This window comes from Puma concolor, chromosome B4 (assembly GCF_028749965.1).
Source record: "Puma concolor isolate L17-30 chromosome B4, mPumCon1.1.hap2, whole genome shotgun sequence".
NCBI lineage: Eukaryota > Metazoa > Chordata > Mammalia > Carnivora > Felidae > Puma > Puma concolor.
Window position 1 is genome coordinate 20,786,423 of NC_141673.1, and position 23,398 is coordinate 20,809,820.

General features: G+C 38.7%; 1 protein-coding gene across 5 annotated transcripts in view; it reads right to left on the reverse strand.

Annotated features, from left to right (window-relative positions):
- The window catches only part of ANO4 (anoctamin 4), a 428,017-nt gene that overhangs the window by 179,564 nt on the left and 225,055 nt on the right, over window positions 1–23,398 (reverse strand). For all 5 annotated transcript variants that reach the window (XM_086712549.1, XM_086712550.1, XM_025926582.2 and 2 more), the window contains 2 exons: window positions 20,818–20,954; window positions 17,705–17,863 (listed from right to left, as the gene is read on the reverse strand). In XM_086712549.1, the coding sequence (XP_086568675.1) occupies window positions 17,705–17,863; window positions 20,818–20,954 (296 nt within the window). The remainder of the gene's footprint in view (window positions 1–17,704; window positions 17,864–20,817; window positions 20,955–23,398) is intronic.

Sequence of the window (23,398 nt, forward strand, 5' to 3'; positions counted from 1 at the left end):
TATCCATTCATCCTTCAAGACCCTGGTCACTTCCTCTACCTTCCTGAAACCTCTGGACATTCCCTTAGTGCCTTCTAGGAACTTTTCAGGTTGTACACTAATCATCGGTTTCACACCTACTCAAAGAACTCCTCAATATACTGAGCGTATTATGGCAGGTTGTAGATTCCAAAGATGGCGCTGACGATAGCTTTCATCCCATACATCTTCTAGAACCTTGCCACTCTCCATCAAGAGGTAGAATCTGTCCCTTCCCTTTGATCCTCTCTCTGCCAATGGATTGGGTATAGAAGACACGCTTCTGTGTCTAGGTCATAAAAATGTACTTCTGCTTTGTTCTCTTGGAACCTAGCCACCATGTCATGAGGAAGCCTGAAGCAGAGCCACCTCAGAAAAGCCTGTGGAGAGACCCCATGGAAAGGAACCAAGGTCCACAGCCCACAGGTCAGATTGAACTCTCTGCTGACAACCAGCACTAACTTTCCAGCTCTGTGAAGCAGCCATCATGAAAAGGGGTCCCCCAGACCCCTAGAAGAGTTGATGCCCTATGGAGCAGAGAAAAGCTCTTCCTGCTGGCCCTAGCCGGTTGAGATTTGAGAGTAAAATAAATGAGTATTATTTTAAGCCAGCAGTTCTGGAGTTGTTATGCAACAACAGATAACTAGAACACTTTTTTATATTTGATTCTCCACTGCCTGGCAAAGTGCCTGGAATATGATAGACACTCAATACACGTATGCATGATGATTGATACTCTAACACCACAAGAGCTGGAAGTGGTGGAGAGGACCTTCCTCTTTTATTCCTCTTGTGGGAAATTATGGGGGAAGGAGTTTTCAGCTTGTCTTTCCTTTTCCCCTGCATCACAAATACATGAATGTCTCTTTATGCAGGCTGTGACTGTTACTGCCCCTCAAAGATTTTGTCTCAAAGAATTAAGCTCTGCTTTGAACAAGGAGAACTGCTTGGTGTCAGCATCTAAACAAAGGTGTAGGTGTTGAGAAGGCACTGTGATTGTGGGCAATTTTCTGAGCCATGCCCATGTGAAACACCAGAAAGAGCCATGATAGGAGGAGGGCTGATGGCTGCCCTACACTGTCTATGTTGTTGTTGTTTTATTTTTTTGTTTTTTGGTTGGCTTGGTATCTGTGCCCTTTCCCAAGGCCTCCTCCCTGTTGCTGAGAAGAAGCTAGGACTACATTTTCCAGAAACGCCTTCCCGTGGAAAGATGAATGGTACTCAGATGAAATCTGGAAGGTGGAAAAGAAGCTATTTTTCCACCTCAGGTAGGCAGTTAGAGACAGTTGTGTAAGGTATCTGATTAAGTTAGAGACAATTTCAGTAACTTTTTTTGAGAATCATCTGTGCCACAGTCAGACATTTTTGAGATCCCTAGTGGCTTCCAGACCAGCTCCTGAGACCCACCTTGATAGTCCCTGAGGAAGTAGCTGGAGGTAGCCTCCCTATCCTTCACATGTCAGCCTTTTCAGCAGTGGTGTAAGCCTCTACATTGAACTCTTCATTCTTGAGAGACACAGAATGGTTTGTCCTCATGCAGAACCCTAATCCTAAGCAGTTACATGCAGTAGGGAAGACTTGAAAAGAAGAAACGTGAGGCACCTTGGTGGCTCAGGTGGTTAAGTGTCTGACTTTTGATTTCAGCTCAGGTCATGATCTCAGGGTTGTGAGATCAAGCCCTGTGTCTGGCTCCACGCTAGCCTCCCTCTCTGCCCCCACACTCTTTCTCTAAAAAATTAAAATAATCATAACTTAAAAAAAGAAAAAACTTTGGTGTATGTGTAGACAAAAGCGTGGAGTAACTCTTTTCTGTTGTTGGTGAGGTTGCACCAACAGAGGTGGAAACTAAACTGATGAATGGCAAAGAACAAATTAGGAAGGGGGGTTGTAACCAGATCAGGTCTCCTCAAAGAGAGACTGCTCAAGCATTTGATTTGTCTCTGCTCCTTACCCCGGGAGAAGTCATTTAGATGCAGAACACCACAGTCCTCCCCACCCCTTCCCCCAGCCAAATCCACCTAGTTCCCCCTCTGGTAGTATACCCTCCCTATTCAGTTGTTCTACTTATTCTTCCTAACCTCATCCCTGCCCATATAAGCAGAAATGCAAGACGAAAGTAATCCAATAGTGGAAAACTCTACACTTCCTTAGAGAGTAAGGTTTACAAATGCAAATTCCAATTTCTCTCTGTGCTTAGTTTCCCCATTATTTTACAGATTTCTTTGAACTTCTGGAATGAAACAGTGACTCCTTCCTAGTATTCCTGCATGTTTTCTCCATAACACTCATCACATCTGACATATTATTTAATGCCTCTCTTCCCTCAATAAGAGCAGATTCTCATTAGATATTTTACGAATGAATAAAGAATGAATTCATCTGGAAATGGAGTCATCAGACACCAAGGACTGCTCTTAAAATATGCCCAAAACACAATAAGAAGTGAGTTAAGCCTTGGTCCCTGCCTCAAGGGTTAGTGCTGCATCATCACTTTTGCAACCAAAGTATATCAGGCTTTGTTAATAAAATTCAGCTTACAATTCATCTTTTTCAAAGTTTCTACTTGCAAGGATTATAAGCAGAAGATCATAGATTGATAGTTCTCTGGACTGCCTCAAAGCTTCAAAATCTCTCCATCTCATTAACGAATAGTTAGTGCCATATCCCTAGTATGTACTTTGAGTAATCGTCAGCAATTTAATCTAACATGTAGTAAAAACAACAGGAACAAAAATACCACCATAAAGAAAGGACTTCAGTTCCTTTCAGAGCTACAACAGTGCAACGCCTACATTTGGTATATAGTAAGTTACGATAATTCAGAGTGTGTTATATATCAGACAAGTTCAGTTTAGACCACTGAGAACATCTTTAACTGTTTGTCTCATGGGATGGTAACAATAGTTCATAATATCACTTCCGTTCTTCAGCTGTGTCTTGTATAACGGGTGTTTTTTTTTTCCCTTAATGTTTTTCTGTCTTTAGCAAAGGAATATGTGTGAGTCATATGAAGTATGTATTGATTTAGAATAATCTTTTGAGTAAATCAATGTAAGATAACTTTGTACTGGTCATCTTGACCTGGAAACAGAAATGTCTTCCTAAACAAGCAAAAGCAGTGGAGGCAATAATAATTAGGCCTACAGAACTTTAACTGGTCTCATAAATTATAGTGAAAGTAAGGGGATGGGTGGGGAGAAGGAGAGAGAGAGGGAAACAGAAAGAGACAGAAGAGAAGGCAGAGAATGAGAGAGAAACAGAGAAGGAGAAAGGGGCTTTCCCACAATTTGATGAAAATGCCTTAAGAAGATGGAAGAGGGAGAACCAGGAAGTGATTCTGATAGACTGATATGGGGCAGTGGTAGGTGACACCAAAAAGGATTAAGCCCTGGCAATGAGATAAGACTTACCATTACTATCTCTTGCTACCTACCAGATCCCTTCAGCTTTCCCTAGATACAGGGCAAGGACCTGTGGGCCAAGAGGTGATAGACTGAATGCCTGAGATCAGGAAACAGATAACTAATGGTTGAAGCCTCTCCCTTCATTATCAATACCAGCAGCATTTATTGAGCACTTAATATGTGCAAAACTCTAAGCACATTATAATGTATTAACTCATTTTATCCTTATAACAGCCTCATTAGAATTATCTGCCACTTAATAAATGAAAAAACTGAGGTATTAAGAGGTGAGGAGCCTTACCTAGTAAGTGATAAAGTAGTAAGTGGGTCTACATTCCCTGAAAGGCCAATCTTACCTGATTTTTCTCCCAAAATACATAGGCCTCTTTCTGATTCAAGAGTCTGAGTGTTTAGAGTTAAGATTCAAGAGTTAAGAGTGTTTAAATCAGTTGGTGTTTTAAAGGTCATCAGACTTGGCTAGGACAGAGGTCTGGGGGCAATGTCCTGCTCCTAGAGATAAGGCAGGAAAACTACTTGGGGGCAGACAGCATGGAAGCAGGGATCAAAGGAACTCCTGGGTCACACAGTGGGGAGAATATTCACTCACCTCAGAGAGCATCTCTGGGGGGCAACGTTCATGGAGAACCTCTCCAGGAAGAGGGGAGTTGACTGGTGCCATTTCCCTCCCCCACCCCTCAGCAAAAATGTAGAGCCACTGGCAGGAAGCAGGGAAGCAGGACAGCACCAACACCGGCTGATTAACTTGCTTACACCAAACCCCATCCCCCACTGCACTCTGGCGGGGACTACCCTTCTCAGTCAAGGTTGTCACAGTCCCAGCACAGCAGACCCTCCCCCAGAAGACCAGCACAAACTCTGGCCCACACCATATCCCTAAAGCCTGGAGTTTTAAAGGTCACCAGGCCTGGCTGGCATAGAGCCAGGAGGGCACTGTGCTGCTCCTGGAGAGAAGCCAGACAAATAACTTGGGGAATAGGGGGGCCAGACAGTGTGGAAACAGTGATCTGAGAAACATCTGGGGTACAAAGCCGGGAAATTATTTGCTATTCTAGGAGGCTTACCTGAGAAGCAGTTTTCAGGGAGACTCTTCTCTGGAAACAAAGGAGCTGTTTGGCACCACTTCCCTCCCCCATCCCTTAGCATAAACATGTAGCCACCTGAGGGAAGCAGCTCAGTCCAGACACTATTTGCCTAACATGCTTACATCAAGTCCCCCTCCCCCTGCCACCACCACCCCTCAGCTGCTGTGGAACTGCACTTCTCAGTCAAGCTTGTGTTATGGCAGGTGTCATGGTGGACCCTTCCCCCAGAAGACTGGCATAAACTCTTGCCCACACCTCATCTCCCAATCAGAAAGTTCTGCAGGGCCTCAGTTTTGGTGAAGGTGGTGTCACGTCTCATTTCACAAGCAGACCAGAGCACAAATAGTTAAAACTCACCACACTGTGGCCAGGGACCAAACATTGCCCACAGCAGGCAAAGAGGGCCTCTATGGATGACTGGCCTGAAGGACAAAACAGCCAAAACACAATAGCGAGCACACACCAGAAACACTCCCTGAAGCGCCAAGCCCTGGGCACCACGTGACCTCTTTCATAAGGTCATTACTTTCAGGAGCAAGAGACATAACTGGTTTTTTGAACACAGAGAAGAAGGCAGAGACTTAGACAAAATGCTAAGATGGAGGAATTTATCCCAAATGAATGAACAAGGCCATAGCCAGAGATCTAAGTGAAACAGATATAAGTATCATGCCTGATGGAGAATTTTTTTTAATGTTTATTTATTTATTTTGAGAGAGAGAGAGAAAGAGAGGAGGGGCAGGGAGAGAGAGAATCTCAAGCAGGCTCTGCACTATTAGTGCAGAGCCTGATGGTGAGCTCATGACCTGAGCTGATATCCAGTCTGAGGTTTAACCAACTGAGCCAACCAGGCACCCCCTGATGGGAGAACTTAAAGTAACGATCCTAAAGATACTCACTGGGTTTGAGAAAAGAATAGAAGACATCAGTGAAACCCTTACAACAAAGATAAAAGAGTTAAAAAAGAATCAATCAGAGAGGAAAAGTGTAATAAACAAGATTAGAAACAGGCTTGGGGTGCCTGGGTGGCTCAGTCGGTTAAGCGTCCGACTTCGGCCCGGGTCACGATCTTGCGGTCCGTGAGTTCGAGCCCCGCGTCAGGCTCTGGACTGATGGCTCAGAGCCTGGAGCCTGCTTCTGATTCTGTCTCCCTCTCTCTCTGCCCCTCCCCCATTCATGCTCTGTCTCTCTCTGTCTCAAAAATAAATAAACGTTAAAACAAAAATTTAAAAAAAAAAAAAAAAGAAACAGGCTTGATGCAATGGAAAGGAGCAGAGGAACGATTCAGTGACCTAGAAGATAAAATAATGGAAAATAATGAAGTTGCACAAAAGAGAAAAAGAACAATTCCACAACATGAGAACAGACTTAGGGAACTTAGTGACTCCATCAAATGTAGTAACATTCACATTACAGGAGTCCCAGAAAAAGAGAGAGTAAGAGGAGGGATACAGAAAATTTATTTCAAGAAATAATAGCAGAAAACTCTCCTAATCTGGAGAAGGAAACAGACATCCAGATCCAGAAAGCACAGAGAACTCCAACAAAATCAACAAAATCAGGCCAACACCAAGACATTTTGTAATTACATTTGCAAAATAGAGTGATAAGGAAAAAAAATCTTAAAAGTAGTAAAACAAAAGAAGGAAATTTTCCTTACTTACAAGGGAAAATCCATAAGACTAGCTGGAGATTTCTCACCAAAAACTTGGCAAGTCAGAAAGGAATGGCACGATATATTCACAGTGCTAAATGGGAAGAATCTGCAGCCAAGAATACTCTATCCAGCAAGGCTATCATTCAATATAGAAAGAGATAAAGCATTTCCCAGGCAAAAACTAAAGGAATTTGTGACCACTAAACCAGCCCTGTAAGAAATATTAAAGGGGACACTTTGAGTGCAAAGGAGAGACCAAAAGTGACAAAGACAAGAAAGGACCAGAAAAAAAAATTTCCAGAAACAACAACAAAACAAATAACAAAATGGCAATAAATACATATCTGTCAATAATTATTTTTAATGTAAATGGACTAAATGCTTAATCAAAAGGCACAGGGTATCAGAATGGAAAAAACAAACAAGAAAACACAAGACCCATCTATATCATCTATATGCTATCTACAAGAGACTCATTTTTTCTTTTCTTTCTTTTTTTTTTTTTTGAGAGAGAGAGAGAGTGGGCGAGCATATGCCCTTGAATCGGGGAGAGGCAGAGGGAGAGACAGAATCCCAACCAGGCTCCATACTCAGTGTGGAGCCCATCACAGGGCTCCATCTCATGACTGTGAGATCATGACCTGAGCCAAAATCAAGAGTTGGACGCTTAACTGACTGAATCACCAAGGAACCCCCAAGAGACTAATTTTCAACCTAAAGCTTGAAAGGTGTGGAGAAACATTTATCACACAAAGAGAGGTTAAAAGAATATTGGAGTAGCAATGCTTGTATCAGACAAACTATTTTTGTTCTTGTATTGTTTTTATCCCGCTTTAGTATCAGGGTAGTACTGGCTTCATGGAATGATTCTGAATGTGTTCCTTCTATTCCATTATTTATAAGATTCAATAAAGATTGTCATTTTGAAAAAATGTTTGGTAGAATTCACCAATGAAACCATGTGGTCTTGAATTTTTCTCTGCTGGGAGATTTTTGATTCCTAATTCAACTTTCATTCTTATTATTGGTCTAAGAAGATTTCCTATTTCTTGGATCAAGATTGATGATTCAATCATGGGGGTGTGTGTGTGTGTGTGTGTGTGTGTGTGTGTGTGTGTGTGGTGTGTGTGTGTTTAGGAATTATCTGTTTTTTTCCCCTAAGTTATATGATTTGTTAGATATAATTGTTTAGACGAATCTGTTATCACACTATGTATTTCTCTAGTTATCTGTTGTGTTGTTTCTTCTCCCATTTATCATTTTTGTTTTTGAGACTTCTTTTTCTTAGTTGATATAGTTAAAACATTGCCAATTCTATTTTTTTTTTTTTAAACTGATAATTACTTTCAACGTTATGTTATTTATCCTGGTCTCTATTATTCATTTGATTTTTTTTGTTATTTCCTTCCTCTAATAAAATTTAGCTATGTTTCTTCTTTTTCTAATTCCTTGTAATGTTGTTTATTTGAATTTTTTTTTGGAATTTTTATAAAATTTTATTTGAGAGAGTGATAGAAAGAAAGAAAGAGAGTAGAGGGGCAGAGAGGATAGGAGGAGGGGGCAGAAAAAGAGAGAGAGAGAGAGAGAGAGAGAGAGAGAGAGAGAGAGAGAGAGAGAATCTTAAGCAGGCTCTATGCTCAGTCCGGAGCCTGATTCAGGGCTCAATCCCATGACTGTGAGATCATGATCTTAGCTGAAATCAACAGTTTGATGCTCAACTCGCTGAGCCATCCAGGTGTCCCTGAACTTTTTTCTTACTACAAGCATTTATAACATAAATTTCACTCTAACATCTGCTTTTGCTGTATCTCTTAGGTTTTGCAATATTGTGTTCTCTTTTTCTTTGGTTTTGAGACATATTTTGATTTGCCGTTTGATTTCTTACTTGGCCCATTGTTTGTGCAGTAGTGTGCTGTTTAATATTTACATATTAAATATTTAATATTTACATTGTAGATTTTCCAGCTTTATTTTACTGTTGATCTTTAGTTTTGTACAACTGTGAATAGAAAATATACTTCGTATGATTTCAGTCTTCTTAAATTTGTAATATATGTTAGTTCTCTTTTTATGTGATTTAATCAGGGGATTCTTCTCTGTGTACTTGAAGACAATGTGTATTCTATTTTTCTTGGATGGAATGTTTTATGTAGATCTTTAGAACCATGTATTCTGAAGTATGCTTCAAGTAAAAAATGTTGTTGAAAAAAATAACTTTAACTGAGGTTACTTGTTTAAAAGAAAGCATATCAGAGGGGAGATGGGGGGATAGATGAAATAGATGAAGGAGATTAAGAGTATACTTGTCTTGATGAGCACTGAGTAATGATGTATAGAACTGTTCAATCACTATTTTGTACACTTGAAACTAATAACATTGTTAACTATCCTAGAATTAAAATAAAAAACTTAACAAAAAAACAATGGTAACCCCTGAAAGACACTGTTATGGTATGAATGTTTTATGTCCCCCCCCCCCCACAAAATATGTTGAAATCCGAGTGTGATGACATTAAGAGATGGGAGCATTTGGAAGGTGATTAGGTCACAAAGGTGGAGCCTTCATGAATGGCATTAGTGCCCTCATAATATAAAAGATCGCCCAGAAAGATAGTTCACCTCTTCCGCCATGTGAACACACAGTGAGAAGGCAATGACTATGAACCACAAAGTGGGGCCTCAGCAGGCACCAAATCTATTGGGTTGCTTGATCTTGGACTTCCCAGTCCCTAGAACTGTGAGAAATTTCTATTGTTGTAAATCATCCAGTCTGTGGTATCTTGTTTAGCAGCCTGAATGGACTAACACAGATCTTTAAGGAATCTCCAGGCCTTTGATGTTCACAGAAAACCTGTTTTCTTTGCTCTTTGCTTATGATTGTCTTAATTTTCTTTTCTCTTCTCCTCACCCTGAGACCCTTGGTAATACTACTTGTGACATAAGAAAGTAGAGATTATTAAGTAAAGTCTAAGTCTCTCTTTTAAGGCCAGAAAGCACTAGAGGACAGGAATTTGGATAGTTCATTTTGTCCTGAAACTCATTTATTTTAGACACTCATCCTCATGGATTTTAACTGTGAAGGAAGGGAGAAGTCCCTGGTTCTCTTCTCCTCATATCTCAGTGCTCTGGATCCAGCATCTACAGCAACTAGCTGGATGTGGACACAGAAAAAACAGAGGTGAAAAATAGAAAGGGTACTATGGGCAGGAAGCCTGAGTGAAATTAGAACTTTAAATGGAGAAATCATTGCAAAATTTTCCCTTGAATAGGGGTAAAGCAACACCGAGATGGGCAACAGAGTACAGGGTTTTTAAAACTAGATTAATTTATAATTTCATTCCCTGATTAATCCAAAACCAAATCCTTTAGAAGCAGACAAATACCTGAACCTTGACAATTCTAAACTTGTTACCTAATGTATTCTGAGTTTTTCCAAGGGCATTAAAAATAACCATTAATCTCATTAATGTATATATGGATTAGCAACATATGGTCAGCAGACGTTGCTATTCCTGATGGTTACATTTTAAGGGATTTGTAAACTATATGAAAATTTTTCTAAAGTTTGCCTTGAAAAAGTATTTTAAAAATGTGTTAATATACTTTATTTAGCTGGTGTAACTATAATGATGATAATATTTTAAATGCTTAATATATGACAAGGATAGAGATATGCACTTGATATGAATTATCTCATTTAACTATCATAAGAGCCAGGCAATATATCTCATTAGTCTCATTCTGTAGATGAGCCAACTTCCCCAAGAATACACAGCTTTAATGGTGGAAAAAAAAATGAGCACTCATAACATCTAGCCCCGGATTCTTAACCCACTCTATTAGCTACCTACAACTGTATAACAGATTACACCATGAATTTAGAGGCTTAAAACAACATGCATTAGTGATCCCAGAGTTTCTGTATGTAAGAAACCCAGGCACAGTTTAGCTGGCTTCTCTGCTGTGGGGTCTCACCCGGCTCCAGTACAGCTCTTGGTTAGGGCTACAGTGTCATCAGAGGCTCAACTGAGGAAGCTCCTCTGGTTGTTGGCAGAATTCATCTCCTTGTGGTTGTGGGGCTGAGGTCCTGGTTCTCCTGCTGGCTGTCAACCAGGGGTAACTCAGCTCCTAGAGGCCACCTCATTTTCCCTTGTACCTGGCCCCCTTCATAGACTATCTTGCAACATAGTAGCTCATTTCCTCAAAGCCAACAAATGAGTCTCTAGTGCCAGTTGGCCAAAATGGGGTCTCATACATCATAACATAATCACAGAAGTGGCTTCCTACTACATTTGCCATAGTCTATAGGTTAAAAGCAAGTCACAAGTCCTGCCTGCATTCAAGGGGAGGAAAATATACCAAGGTGTGAAAACCACAAGGCTCAGTGACTTTAAGGTCTTTCCACCACAACCACTAGGCAAGTAACAGACTGGAAACATGTTTGTGTCACCTTCTTAATTTTTTTTTCAAATTTATATATCCTCTACAATATTTTAATTTCCTATGTTTCCTTAAATTGGCTCATTCTTAAAATAATTACTCTATAAAGAACTTTTATAACATAGGCATATGGGGAAAATCAATATTACTTTCCATAAATAGAAGGTAAAACCAAAGCAAAATAAAAAGTAAGGTAATATAAAAAACAAAGATTTACACTGTACCATGTGTTTACCAATATGGGCTCACTTAATCCTCACACAGTTCATGGTAAGCAATATCATCCTCCTTATTGAAAATACGGATGGGGCCCCTGGGTTGCTCAGTTGGTTAAGTGTTTGACTCGATTTCGGCTCAGATCCTGATCTCCGTCATGAGATCAAGCCCTGTGTCAGGCTCCACACTCAGTATGGAGCCCGTTTAAGATTGTCTCTCTCCCTCTCCCTCTGACCCTTCCTGGATTGCTCGTGCTCTCTTTCTCATAAACAAACAAACAAATGGAAGCTGAGTTCCAGAAAAGTTTGGTAAAACATTCAAGACAACACAGCTTATAAAGCAATTGCAACAAGATTCAAATCCATGGCTCCTGGCAGCCAAAATACACAAGAGCTACAGTCTAGACAGCACCCAACTGCATTATGAATCCCAACTTTCCTGGTTCCTTTTCCTTCTCATAACTCTGCCTGTCTTCTCAGCCTGTCTCCTAACTCTGCAACCCTGAGATCCATCTTCAAATACCAGAAATCAACACAATGTGAGAATGAAGAGCAAGTATGCTCAGGTTTTAATCCTAGCTTTATCTCTTATAATGGCCTTGTCATGGGGGCGGGTAGTTATTGCTTTGCCTCAGTTGTCCCATCTATAATATGAGGATGATAACAGTAGGGGATTAATAAATGCAAGGGTTAAAATTTCAATACTATTTTTACCATAATCTCAAAGAAAAATGTCCAAGATACCTAACCTTGAGTGCTGTGTATGTGTTTATTGCAGCTAGGTTTTCAATCCTTCTAGAGGAAACTAAAAAAAAATTTTGACAGAATGCATTATTTTGCAGTTTTTTGTTTGTTTTTAAAGATTACTATAATTAATCTCTTTGTGGGGGGCAATGTCCTTGAGTAGGAGTGACAGGATGGAGTCTTGTGCCCAAAGCAAAGGGTTGGACTTAGCTAGGAGCATGGTCAGTATGCCCTTAGCACCAGAGAGAAGGTTGCCTTTGTGGGCACAGATGCAAGCAAGTAAGTCCCTGTGATGGGAGGAACTTGTAGTCATTCTTTTCTTATTGCTTCAAGGACATTGCTCTGTAAAGTCTTCCTTCACTCTTTTACATCAATTTTGACTCTCAAGTAAGTGATTTCTATTAGCATGAAAACATGCAGTTATTTCTCCCATCTTAAATAGAAAGAACTCTTTCTTTTAAATTTTTTTTTTCATATTTATTTGTTTTTGCTAGAGAGAGAGAGAGAGAGAGAGAGAGAGAGAGCGCGAGCAGGGGAGGGACAGAGAGAGAAACAGAATCTGAAGCAGGCTCCAGGCTCTGAGCTGTCAGCACAGAGCCCAATGCAGGGCTCGAACCCACGAGCCAAGCTGTGAGATCATGACCTAGGCCAAAGTCAGATGCTTAACTGACTGAACAACCCAGGTGCCCCAGAAAGAATTCTTTCTTGACCCAACTTCTTACTGCAGTTACCACCCCATTTCTCTCTTTTGAAAGAACTGTTTATATCTGCTCTCTCCACTTTTCTCCTCCTACTCTTTCTGACCATATTTTGGGCATGTTTTCACTTCCACCTCTCCAAAGAAACATCCCCTGCCCAGTTTACCAAACCCCACCACATTGCTAAATTCAATGGTTAGCTTTGGTCCCGATCTTAGTCCCTATATAAGCAGCAATTGACTCAATCTCTCCCTCCTGAAACACTCTCCTCCAGGCACCACACCCTCTGGGCTCCCCTCTGGCTCCTTTCAGCTGACTCCTCTATCCTCCAAATTCACAGCATGGGTATGTCCCACAGCTCAATACTTGGATCTCTTTACCATTTGCAGTCATTCCTTTGGTAACCTCATAACAAAGTATATCTCCCAGCCAGAGCTCTCCTGTATTTGAGACTCTTCTGTCCTACTCAACATCTCCACCACTGGGACACATCAAGCTTAACCTGCCTATGAGAGGACCCACTGCTCTCTTCATTCCTGTAAACAGCAACTCCTTAAATGAATAGCATGTAACAGATAAACAGCCTGTGACTCTTCTCTCTTACATCCCTCATCCAACCTGTCCGAACTTTCCATAAGGTCTCCTTTCTACTCTTCTCATCATCTCTGCTGTGTGCTTGACCAACCCACCATCCTCTCCTTCCAGGATCCTTGCAACAAATCTCCTTAACTCATCTCCCTGCTTCTTCCCTTGCCATGTCTCCCCCTCCCATAGTCCAAAATCACCAGGCAATCCTAGTGACTCTAATAAAACAGAAACCAGATCTTGTCATGCCTCTGCTCAAAACTATCCAAGGATGTCTTTATCACTCAGAAAAGCTAAAGTTTCCCAGTGACTAAAAAGGCATGATGTCATCTGGCTTCCACTGGCTCTCTGGTATAATTTTTCTTACTATTCTTCACCTTGCTCAGCAACTCCTGTCATCCTGGCCTCCTCACTGTTCCATGAACACACCAGGGAAACTTCTGCCTCAGGGCCTTTTAACTTACTGTTCTCTTTTCTTGGAATAGAGGCCTACCCTTGCCAACTTCTACAAAATTGCAAGCCTCTTCTGAAATTTTCTGCTTTACTTTCTTCCCCATAGCATGTATTGACATTTTATATATATTTACTTATTTATTTTGTGCTTAAGTTCCAACAGAAAAGGGCTTTTTGTTGGTTTTATTTACTGCTGAGTTCCTAGTCCTGGAAGCAGTGCCTGGCACACAGGAAGTGTGCATATTTGCTGAATGAATTAACTATCGTTGAAATGTTACGATTTACCTAATCATAGTTATTTTGTAATGACTAATGAAAGGAGTTTTCCACCATGTTCTGTGTGACTCTAAAGACAAAGAGTGCTTCGTTAATACAACTACTCCTCACACATTCCGAATAATTCAAAAGTCATCCATGATTTGATTACTTACATGAAGGAAAAGATAAACTTATTGATAATAATCATTTCAAAAATAGATACCAAAGGGCCAACAATGGACATTTAATTTGAAGTTAAATGTAAAGTGGAAAAAAATGTCTGAAATAGAAAATGTAAATAAGTAAATATGAGTTTACCTTTAAAAAGGGATTTCTTTAAATAGCCACTAAGAAGCAGATCATTTGGGCTCAATGATACTTTATTTGGGAACTTTGCTGTGAATTGCTTTCTCTAGGCTAATTTGAAAGATGAGTTACAGAATATTAAAGACCCAGGGTGCCAAAAGCAAACACTTAGCTGCTGACTAATCAGGCAGGGGCAAAGTTTTTAGGAAAGATTAAATTTGACTGTGTCTTCACTTTTATAATGAATTAAAGATTCTCCTAGTTGTTTCTTGAAATTCAATGTTAAAAGAGATAACGATTATCTTACTGTCAAAATGTTCAACTACAGAGCCTGTCTTTACCCATTTGAAAGCAAAAACCTTGAAGTCTGTGAAACATGTTTTCTATAATGTTGGACATCATAACACACAGCTAATGAAGAAAACATTAACCATAAAATGTATTTAGTATTAATCATTTCAGACATATATGGATTCATAGTAGGCTTTCTGGGTTTTCCTTTTTTCTTTTCTACCTTGAACTAAGTTCTTTGTATTCTTCATAAAAGAGTAAAGTAACTTCTGGAAGATGCAATAGCTATTAATATTATTGTCTCTCTGTAGCTGTTTACAAAATGATTTAAATAAGGGTGCTTTTGATAATTTCTAAATCTAATAACACAAGGTAGATATAGGTCTATTTTTCAACCAAGGGACATTTTAATTATTTGTGACGGGGAAAAATTAATTTATCTATAATTTCCTACTGCCTCCCAAGCAGAGGAGAACCTGTAAAGGCCCTCTTACTGAGTCTGCTGAGGCCATGAGAACACAAAGCAGGGTTAAGAGGCTGAGTTAAAGCCCATTGTGCCACATATGCAAAGGGTGTGGGCCTTTCGAATTGTTTCAAAAGGAAAGAGTAGAGACAGGCAATGGGAAAGGCTGCTTAGAAAAAGGGTCCACCTCTTGCACTGTTGGTGGGAATGCAAACTTGTGCAGCCAGATTGGAAAATGGTATCTGGAAAACGGTATGAAGGTTCTTCAAAAAGTTAAAAATAGAATTACCCTATAATCCAGCAGTCGCACTACTAGGTATTCACCCAAAGGATATAAAAATACAGATTCAAAGAGGTACACGTACCCCAATGTTTATAGTAGTGTGATCAAAAATAGCAAAACTGTGGAAAGAGCCCAAATGTCCATTGGCTGATGATTAAAAAAAAATGTAGTATATACATACACTATGGAATATTATTCAGCCATCAAAAGGAACGGAATCTTGCCATTTGCAACAACGTGAATGGAGCTAGAGTGTATTATGCTAAGTGAAATAAGTCAGTCAGAAACACAAATACCATATGATTTCATTCATATGTAAAATTTAAGAAACAAAATGGATGAACATATGGGAAGGGGGAAAAAAGTGAGGGAAACAAACCATAAGAAGCTTTTTACAATAGAAAACAAATTATGGGTTGATGGAGGGATGTGGGTAGGGAATGGGCTAAATGGGTGATGGGCATTAAGGAAGGCACTTGTTGGGATGAGCACTGGATGTTATGTGTAAGTGATGAATCACTAAATTCTACCCCTGAAAACACTATTACACTATATGTTAACTAATTAGAATTTAAATAAAAATTTGAAGGGAAAAAACCCCAAAAACATAACAAGGTTCCAGAAAAAGGAAAACCTAGATGTTGGTAGTGGATAGAGGATTGTGGGGGGAAAAGAATAGGAAAGCTGCCACCCAGAGAGGAAGTTCTGGAGGGAAAAGGAGAAAGAGATATTTACATAGGTCTTTATAAAGTTTTCAATATGGTAAGATCACCTTTCTTCTACTGCTATTTCTTCTAGTATCCATTAAATAAATACCTAGCTATTAAAATTTTGAAAAATTATAACCAAAAAAATTACCTTGTATACAATCATATAGCAATCATACGGCACAGCACATCAGCATAACTGGGTAACAAAAGTCAGAACAATTCTCTGCTGCATGCTTTAATTCTAATAGATCAATACTATAGCATACATGATATTTAAGGAGACACATATGAATTTTGCCATCTTCATAGTATTGGGTATTATTGGAAAGTATTGGGCTTTTTGAGTTTTAACCACTAAGTCATAAAATGGCATTAAACAGGGAGGGGGACAAAACAGAAGAGACCCATAAATATGGAGAACAAACTGAGGGTTGCTGGAGGGGTTGTGGGACGGGGGATGGGCTAAATGGATAAGGGGCATTAAGGAATCTATTCCTGAAATCATTGTTTCACTATATGGTAACTAATTTGGATGTAAATTTTTAAAAATAAAAAAAAAAAAAAAAAAAAAAAAGACCTAGGCAGAAAAAAACCCAGGAATGGAGAACATAGCTATGAAGCTTAAAATAGAAATCACTCAGTAATTGAACAAAGCCACCTAGTTTTGATGGGAATTAAGACTTTGACAGAGTCAGAATAGACAAGAAGACTTTCATTATTTAGGATCATGTGGAACTTCACATTTCTTTATATACAAATTCTGAATACAGAAACAAATTCTGAATAAGGAATAAGAAAAAGAGGTGAATGATTTTTAAGGATAAAAATACAGTTGTCTCAATAAGAACTTAAAGAACAAGATTTATCAAAGATATGTTCTATGGGTATAGCAAAGATTTCCTGAAACCCCGCCAAAGTGGGAAAAAAACACAACATATTTAATTCTGTGTGTTGTTCTGAGGAAACCTCCAACCGAGACAGCCTTCTGAGCAACCCGGATTTACTTACCTGAGAATGAGAACCTGTTAACTTGAGGCCACAATTTCCATCTTGCCATTTTTCTAATTCTCTTTTTGGAGATGCTCGAGAAAAATACTACTTCTGTTTCATAAATGCTCACAAGTTCAGGTCAGTCTAACAGATCTGGAAAAATCCCATTTATTCGTGTCCCAAGATCAGGATGCAACCCATACATACCATATAGAGAAAAATCTGGATGTCTGATTTCAAAGATTTAACCCCTCAGCCTTGAGGAGCAGAATCAGAAGCAAACATTTTTAACTGCAATATGTTCTTCTTATTGACTTTGAAAAGCTCCAGAAGCTTTGCACAATGTTTAAGGAAAATCTAAGAAGAGTTACATAATCCAGCTAACAGGGCCAAGTTTTTTAAGTGTGCATGGTATTTTGGGGTACACAATAATCTCATTGTGGTTTATTGTCAGAGGCGTGGCTAGGCCTCTTGTATTTTACTAATTTGTTCCTTAATACTCCCTATGCAGAGAAGGAAGGAAAGAACAAAACACTGGTAAAGTAACCCTTGAGTTATAGAACGTGTTAAAAACCTTGAGTTATAGAACGTGAGTGTCTCTTAAAACTGGAATCATTTTCTAAGCTCCAGCTGTTTTTGGCCAAATCAGTCAACAGTCTCTCCTGGTAGGTGAGGATACCCAAAATCATTATGTTTCCTGAAATGTAAAAAGAGGCTCCAGAGTGGAATGATTGCATTTTATCCAAAGTTTTCTTACATCCATGCAATAGAACCTTCCATTCACATAGAGAAACAGTGGATGAAGGAAGTCAGGGAAATCAAAAAACTTTGAAACAATTCATTTAATTGGAATAGAGTATTTTGATTTTCTTGGAACCTTTTGGCATTAAAATGCTCTCTAAGGCAAACTGTGCTTCGAAAAACTAATTATTGGAACATTCCCCAAACACTGCACACTGGCAAGTCTGACCAAATGAAATGTTCAGTTAACATAATGAACAAAAACATCATGGCTTATTTTTTAATTGTTTCTCGATATGAATAGACGCATATTTGTGTTTCTTCTCACCCAAGCAAACTATTTACCTCTTTCTCCATTTGTAATCCTTCTGCTCTAATATTTCTTTCAAATACTTCTCTCTTTTCAGTCTGTGGGTTGGATTTTCTGTACACAAGAATGTAGTCAATTCGACACTTTCCATCTCTGAAGTAAAGTCCATTTGATTTGTTTTTTTCCGGCACTGTCTGCACACAACGAGAAAGGAACCAGTTTAAGACACTCATAAAAATGAGTCTGCAGTGAGGAATGTTAAAGAACAATGAAAAGTAAATGAATTTTTCACTGTTTTATCAAAACATTTTTATTAATGAAAAATGTAAACAGTAGAATGTGGAGCAACCGAGAATGATCACATTCTAAAGGTGAGAGTGGAAATTGATATACTTATTCTGAAAAACACACTGGCATTAAAAGTGAACATTTGATGGGGCACATGGGTGGCTCAGGTCATGATCTCACAGTTCGTGAGTTTGAGCCCCAGGCCGGGCTTTGTGCTGACAGTTCAGAGTCTGCAGCCTGCTTCAGATTATGTGTCTTCCTCTCTCTGTCCCTCCTCCACTCGTACTCTGTCTCTCTCTCAAAAATAAACAAAAACATTTTTGAAAAAGTGAACATGTGCATAACATACAACCCATAATAAGAGATATCCTTATTAAAGCAACTGGGAGACATGTATATGACTACAGAAGCACTGTTCATAAGAGTAGAAAATAAAAAACGTGAATCAATTCAAATGTCCATGGACTGGCAAATAGGTAAATAAATTGCAGAACAGTCATACAGTAGAATATTATACAGCAGTAAAAATGAATGAACTATAGTTCCATAAAATATGGAATCTTAAAATTGTATTGACAGAAAAAAAACCAAGTCACATAAGACTTCATGCTACATGATTTTTAATAAAACAAAAATAAAATGAATCTACAAAGAAGCTGTTAAGGCTATAAATGTGCATGATAAAGCTATTTTTAGAATAAGAGTATGAAAAAACCAAGAATTTAGGAATATGGGACTTTTGATAAGGTAGAGGGATGAGATTAAAAGCAGCTTTTATGGTTTTAGTATTATTCTAGTTCAATGTTTCTCAAAATTTTTGCCCACTATAAGAAAAACATTTTGCTTTGTGATATCTGTATACATACATAAACATAGAAAGGATCTGAGACAAAAGTTTCACAAGACAATACTTACCCTTTCTACTTACATACATGCTAATATTAATTTTCCATTCCCTTAAAAATAATTGAAGTTAGTAACCTAGTTGTAGATTTGAAATTTGAAAAATGACCATTCTAGTTCATATGTTGGATGGTAGATTAAGGTGTTCATTTTGCTATTATGCTTCAAGACTTACAAGTAAGCTACAAATATTATTTTGTAGTGAGTACACATATAAAAATTAAAGAACAAAACAGTAGGTATAATTTTCATCAGGCTTCATGGGCTTGTTGTAATCATGTACAATGCTGAAAGAGACCATCAATTACAGGGTGGTTAGGCTAGAGACAAATTTCTCAGGCTGATAGATTTCAAAAACATGTCTGTGAACCTAGCAAGTGGAAATGGGGGAAGAGGAGTTGGCTACCTTTTCTGTAGGTCACAGTTTACATCAGTTTTCAAACAGTGGTATATGGGAGGCAAACATGCCAGACTTCCAAGGTCATTGCACCAGACTTCCGAAGTCACTGCTAGAACCTACATTCTTGTACAAATGCCATGCATACACCCTCATACAAAAGGGAAAATATCAGCCAGGAGGGATAGAAATGTCACATCACTTTGTCTTGGTGCAGATATTTTCAATTGATGACCAATCCTTACTATTTTTTTTTTTTTTGGCTTTGCTTTAAGAAGTACTCAGAAGTCCACCCAAATAAGCACTTTCTTAACAATTATTTGCCAAGTAAGAGAGAACTACTTTGTAGATTTAGCATGTCAGCATCTGCCTGCAAAAACAAGGTTTCAGCATGGCATCTGGAGCAAGGTTATTAGCAAAGCCTTAACCCTCCTGGGACTGTTTCCTTGTCTGTAAGTTAAGGAGAGGAGACTAGGTCTTTTGAGATCCCTCCTTTATGCCACATCATGGCATTCAAAGTAACTGTGTGAATAGATGACAACAGAAAGAAGTTTTTTAGAGAAAAACAATACAGGGGCACCTGGGTGGCTCAATCGCTTAAGTGTCCAACTTCAGCTCAGGTCATGATCTTACTGCTCATGAGTTGGAGCCTCGTGTCGGGCTCTGTGCTGACAGCTTAGAGCCTGGAGCCTACTTCGGATTCTGGGTCTCCTTCTCTCTCTTCCCTCCCCTGCTCATACTCTCTCTTTCTCAAAAGTAAATAAAAGTTAAAAAAAAATTTTTAAATACATGGATGGTAGCATATGGTGTTTGTAGGAAGAGGTCCAAGGAAGCTTAGTAGAAATAAACAGTTTTTCCTGTTCAAAGGTGTCATCCTGTCAAAAGTTAACTGGCTCTGGAATAATAAAAACAGGAGGAATATGCAGTAAATAAATGATTCTGATTCTGTGTTCCTATTACCTATGCGTATACAAAGCTAATGCATATACAAAGAAGATATTAAACTCCACTGAGGTGCAATCTGAACAAGAGTGAATGTCCCTAACAAAAGCCTTTTCTTCCAAAATGACATATGAACAGATGGATCTATTAACAACTGCAATGAGTTTCCAGATTACATAGGCAAGTGGCAACTCAAGGAGGCTTTGGACAACACAATCTACTGAGAGCTGGTCTATTCTGTGTCACTGTTCTATGCACTGGGGGATGTATACAAGGAAGTCCTTTCTTGTAAGGCTTTCTATCTACTAGGGACACTCAGAATGAAGATTATCACAAAATGACAGGTAGTTTCAAGAATCTCCCTTTATATAAATGAAATGTCTCTGGGTATAAGAAGGAAAATACATGACTCACTGAAAAATGTTTTAAGCATAGGTAGATTCAGGATTCCTGAAATGTGCTAGACTTGTGGGGGAAATAAAAGAATATAAGACCTGCCCCTTGTTTTCTGGAAACCTACAGTTTAATGAGACGATGACTTTAGACAATCCATTGGAGGCATATTCCCAGTTCCCACCTGGATGAAAACCAGTATTTTTAAAAAAATTACACACTTACCTCTCCCCCTGCTTCCAATCTGCTAGCATCATCTGAAGTACTGGTCAGGTTTCCAGGGTGAAGCAGAGAATCATCATCTTTGCAAGGACTGTTGACAGCTTCTAATTCATCAAAAAGAATATTGACATCCTTGGCCACTAAAACCAAAATAAAAACATTACAAGTGGGGTTAAGAATTTTGGATCTTAAAATAAATACCGAAATAGAATGTGTCTCCCTTTGGCTTCATATTTTTTTCATTGTTTCAAGAACACTTTGAATGACAGGTGTATTATTTCCTAAGAGAAAAGGAGGTCAGATGTAAAACATGTTTTATCCAACAGTGTCTTGATTAGGCAAGATTAAGGACAATGTGAAGCAAAGTAAAGTACTTCCATAATATAAATATAACTTACCTTCCATGATAGGAGAAGGCATTATGTTTGTTTAGTTTTCCTTCATATAGTTGTTTAGCATAAAGTACTTTCACTTAAGACTTCTAAGAACTCATTCTCTGTGTTGGAGATAACCTTTTAAAATTTTATTTTATTTTTCATCAAAGTGTCATACAACTTGCTAAGTGAACCCATACATGTGCCAATTGCAAGATGCAGTAAGATCTGTAATTTTATTCCTTCGTTACTTCCTAAGGTCTAATAAAGAAAACCTAATACAGTAAGAAAACATACAGATAGGTTTTCTGCCTTTCTTATTTCTCTAATCATGAACTGAAATCATGAAGTTACCCATTCAGGGGCTTTCCCAAAAGATTGCTGATGCCAATACATGAAGCACTATATATCAGAGTTCCAAATAAAGAATATCACATTCAAATGCATGGTGCCTTGTAGCATACCAGAAATGACAGTTCAGCACTAGTGGCTGAAGAAATATGGTGCCAGGTCCAGGACCCTTCCTTAGCAACTCAAATGAGAGACCAATATTGAAGCTCACTTTTTCCTTTGATGCTTTAGAAATTGCCAAGGGCTTTTAACCTGCCACAAGCTGTTGCGCAGAATAATTTGTAGGTGATATGGTACTATTTACATAGCACATACAAGAATATTCATCCTTTCATTCAAAATATTTTTAGGGATGTGCACACTGTGTTGTGCACAGAGTTGTGTGATAGCCATACCTTGATGAATAAAGGTGAGTAAACAAAACAAATAGTCAAAGAAATGTAAACTGCATTGAACGCTATAAAGAACAGACATAGTTTGGATACAGAGAGAACAGATATCATCTACCTAGAGAGTGTGGCCAGGTTCTATAGCTATATCCAAATTTGTGACTTTAGGCAATTCATTTAACTACTCAGTTTTTTTTTCCTGTAAAATAAAATGGGTATGGCAATAAAATTAACATTTATTGTTTACTGTGATAGGTTGAATCATGGTCCCCAAAGGTAATCTGATACCTGAAACATGTGAATATCTTACCTTCTATGGCAAAAGGGATGCTGTAGATGTGTTTAATTCAAGGATCTTAATGTGGGAGATTATTTTGGATTATATGGGAGGGCCCAAACTAATTACAAGGCAGGCACGAGGGTCAGAATCAGAGAGATGGATTGGAAGATGCTATGATGCTGGCTTTGAAAATGGGGGTAGAGCCAGGAGTCAAGGAATGCAGGTGCCCCAGAAAGTAAAGAAAGGCAAGAAAGCAGATTCTCTCCTAGAGCCTGAAGAAGGAACACAGTTTTGCTGACACCTTTATGTCTTCTGACCTCCAGAACTGTAAGATAATAATTTTGTGTTGTTTTAAGTCACTACATTTGTGGTAATTTGTGACAGCAACAAAAGTAAACCAATACACTAACTATAGGTTTTTAGACTCTGCAGCTCCAAAGAAAAAAACCTCATGGTCTTGTTATACAACCAGGATTTAGGGACACCTATGTTGTGCCATGAACTCAAGGAAAGGAACAGTTCTGAAGGGACATGGTATGTCTAGTGTTGTGGAAGACATCAAGGGGAAAGGCAACTTCCCTGACATCCCTACATAAAGAGACTCCTTCTCGTCCAATTATTCTTCACCTCCTCTCACTGCTCATTTCTTCACAGCACTTATCACAATGTAATTATATTGCTTATTCATTTGTTTACCTGTACACTGAATGTTTACCCTATGAGAATATAAGTTACATAAGAATAGGGAACTTGTCTGTCTCGACTGGTGTACAGAGGTCCTGGCACAGCCCTCAAAATGTATGTTTAATGATACAATGATGACCTCAAGGGGGAAATAGTCTAAGGATGTCTGGGAGCCCCCTTTTCTCAAAATCCTATGGTTCTAGGACCTTGAATGTTCATTTTTCCTAACACAATTCTTATTCACAAGCCAGGCACTCCATAGTTTCAAGTAGAGACTGATTAAATTTTCAAGTACATAGTGATTACATTTCAAGTAGATATTGATTATATTTGAACAACAGGATAAAATTATTTTAACAAAGTATAAGATTTACTATTAGTTAAAAAATATTTTTTAATGTTTATTTATTTTGAGAGAGAGAGATAAAGAGTGTGATGGGAGAGGGGCAGAGAGAGAGGGAGACACAGAATCCAAAGAAGACTCCCAGGCTCTGAGCTGTCAGCAC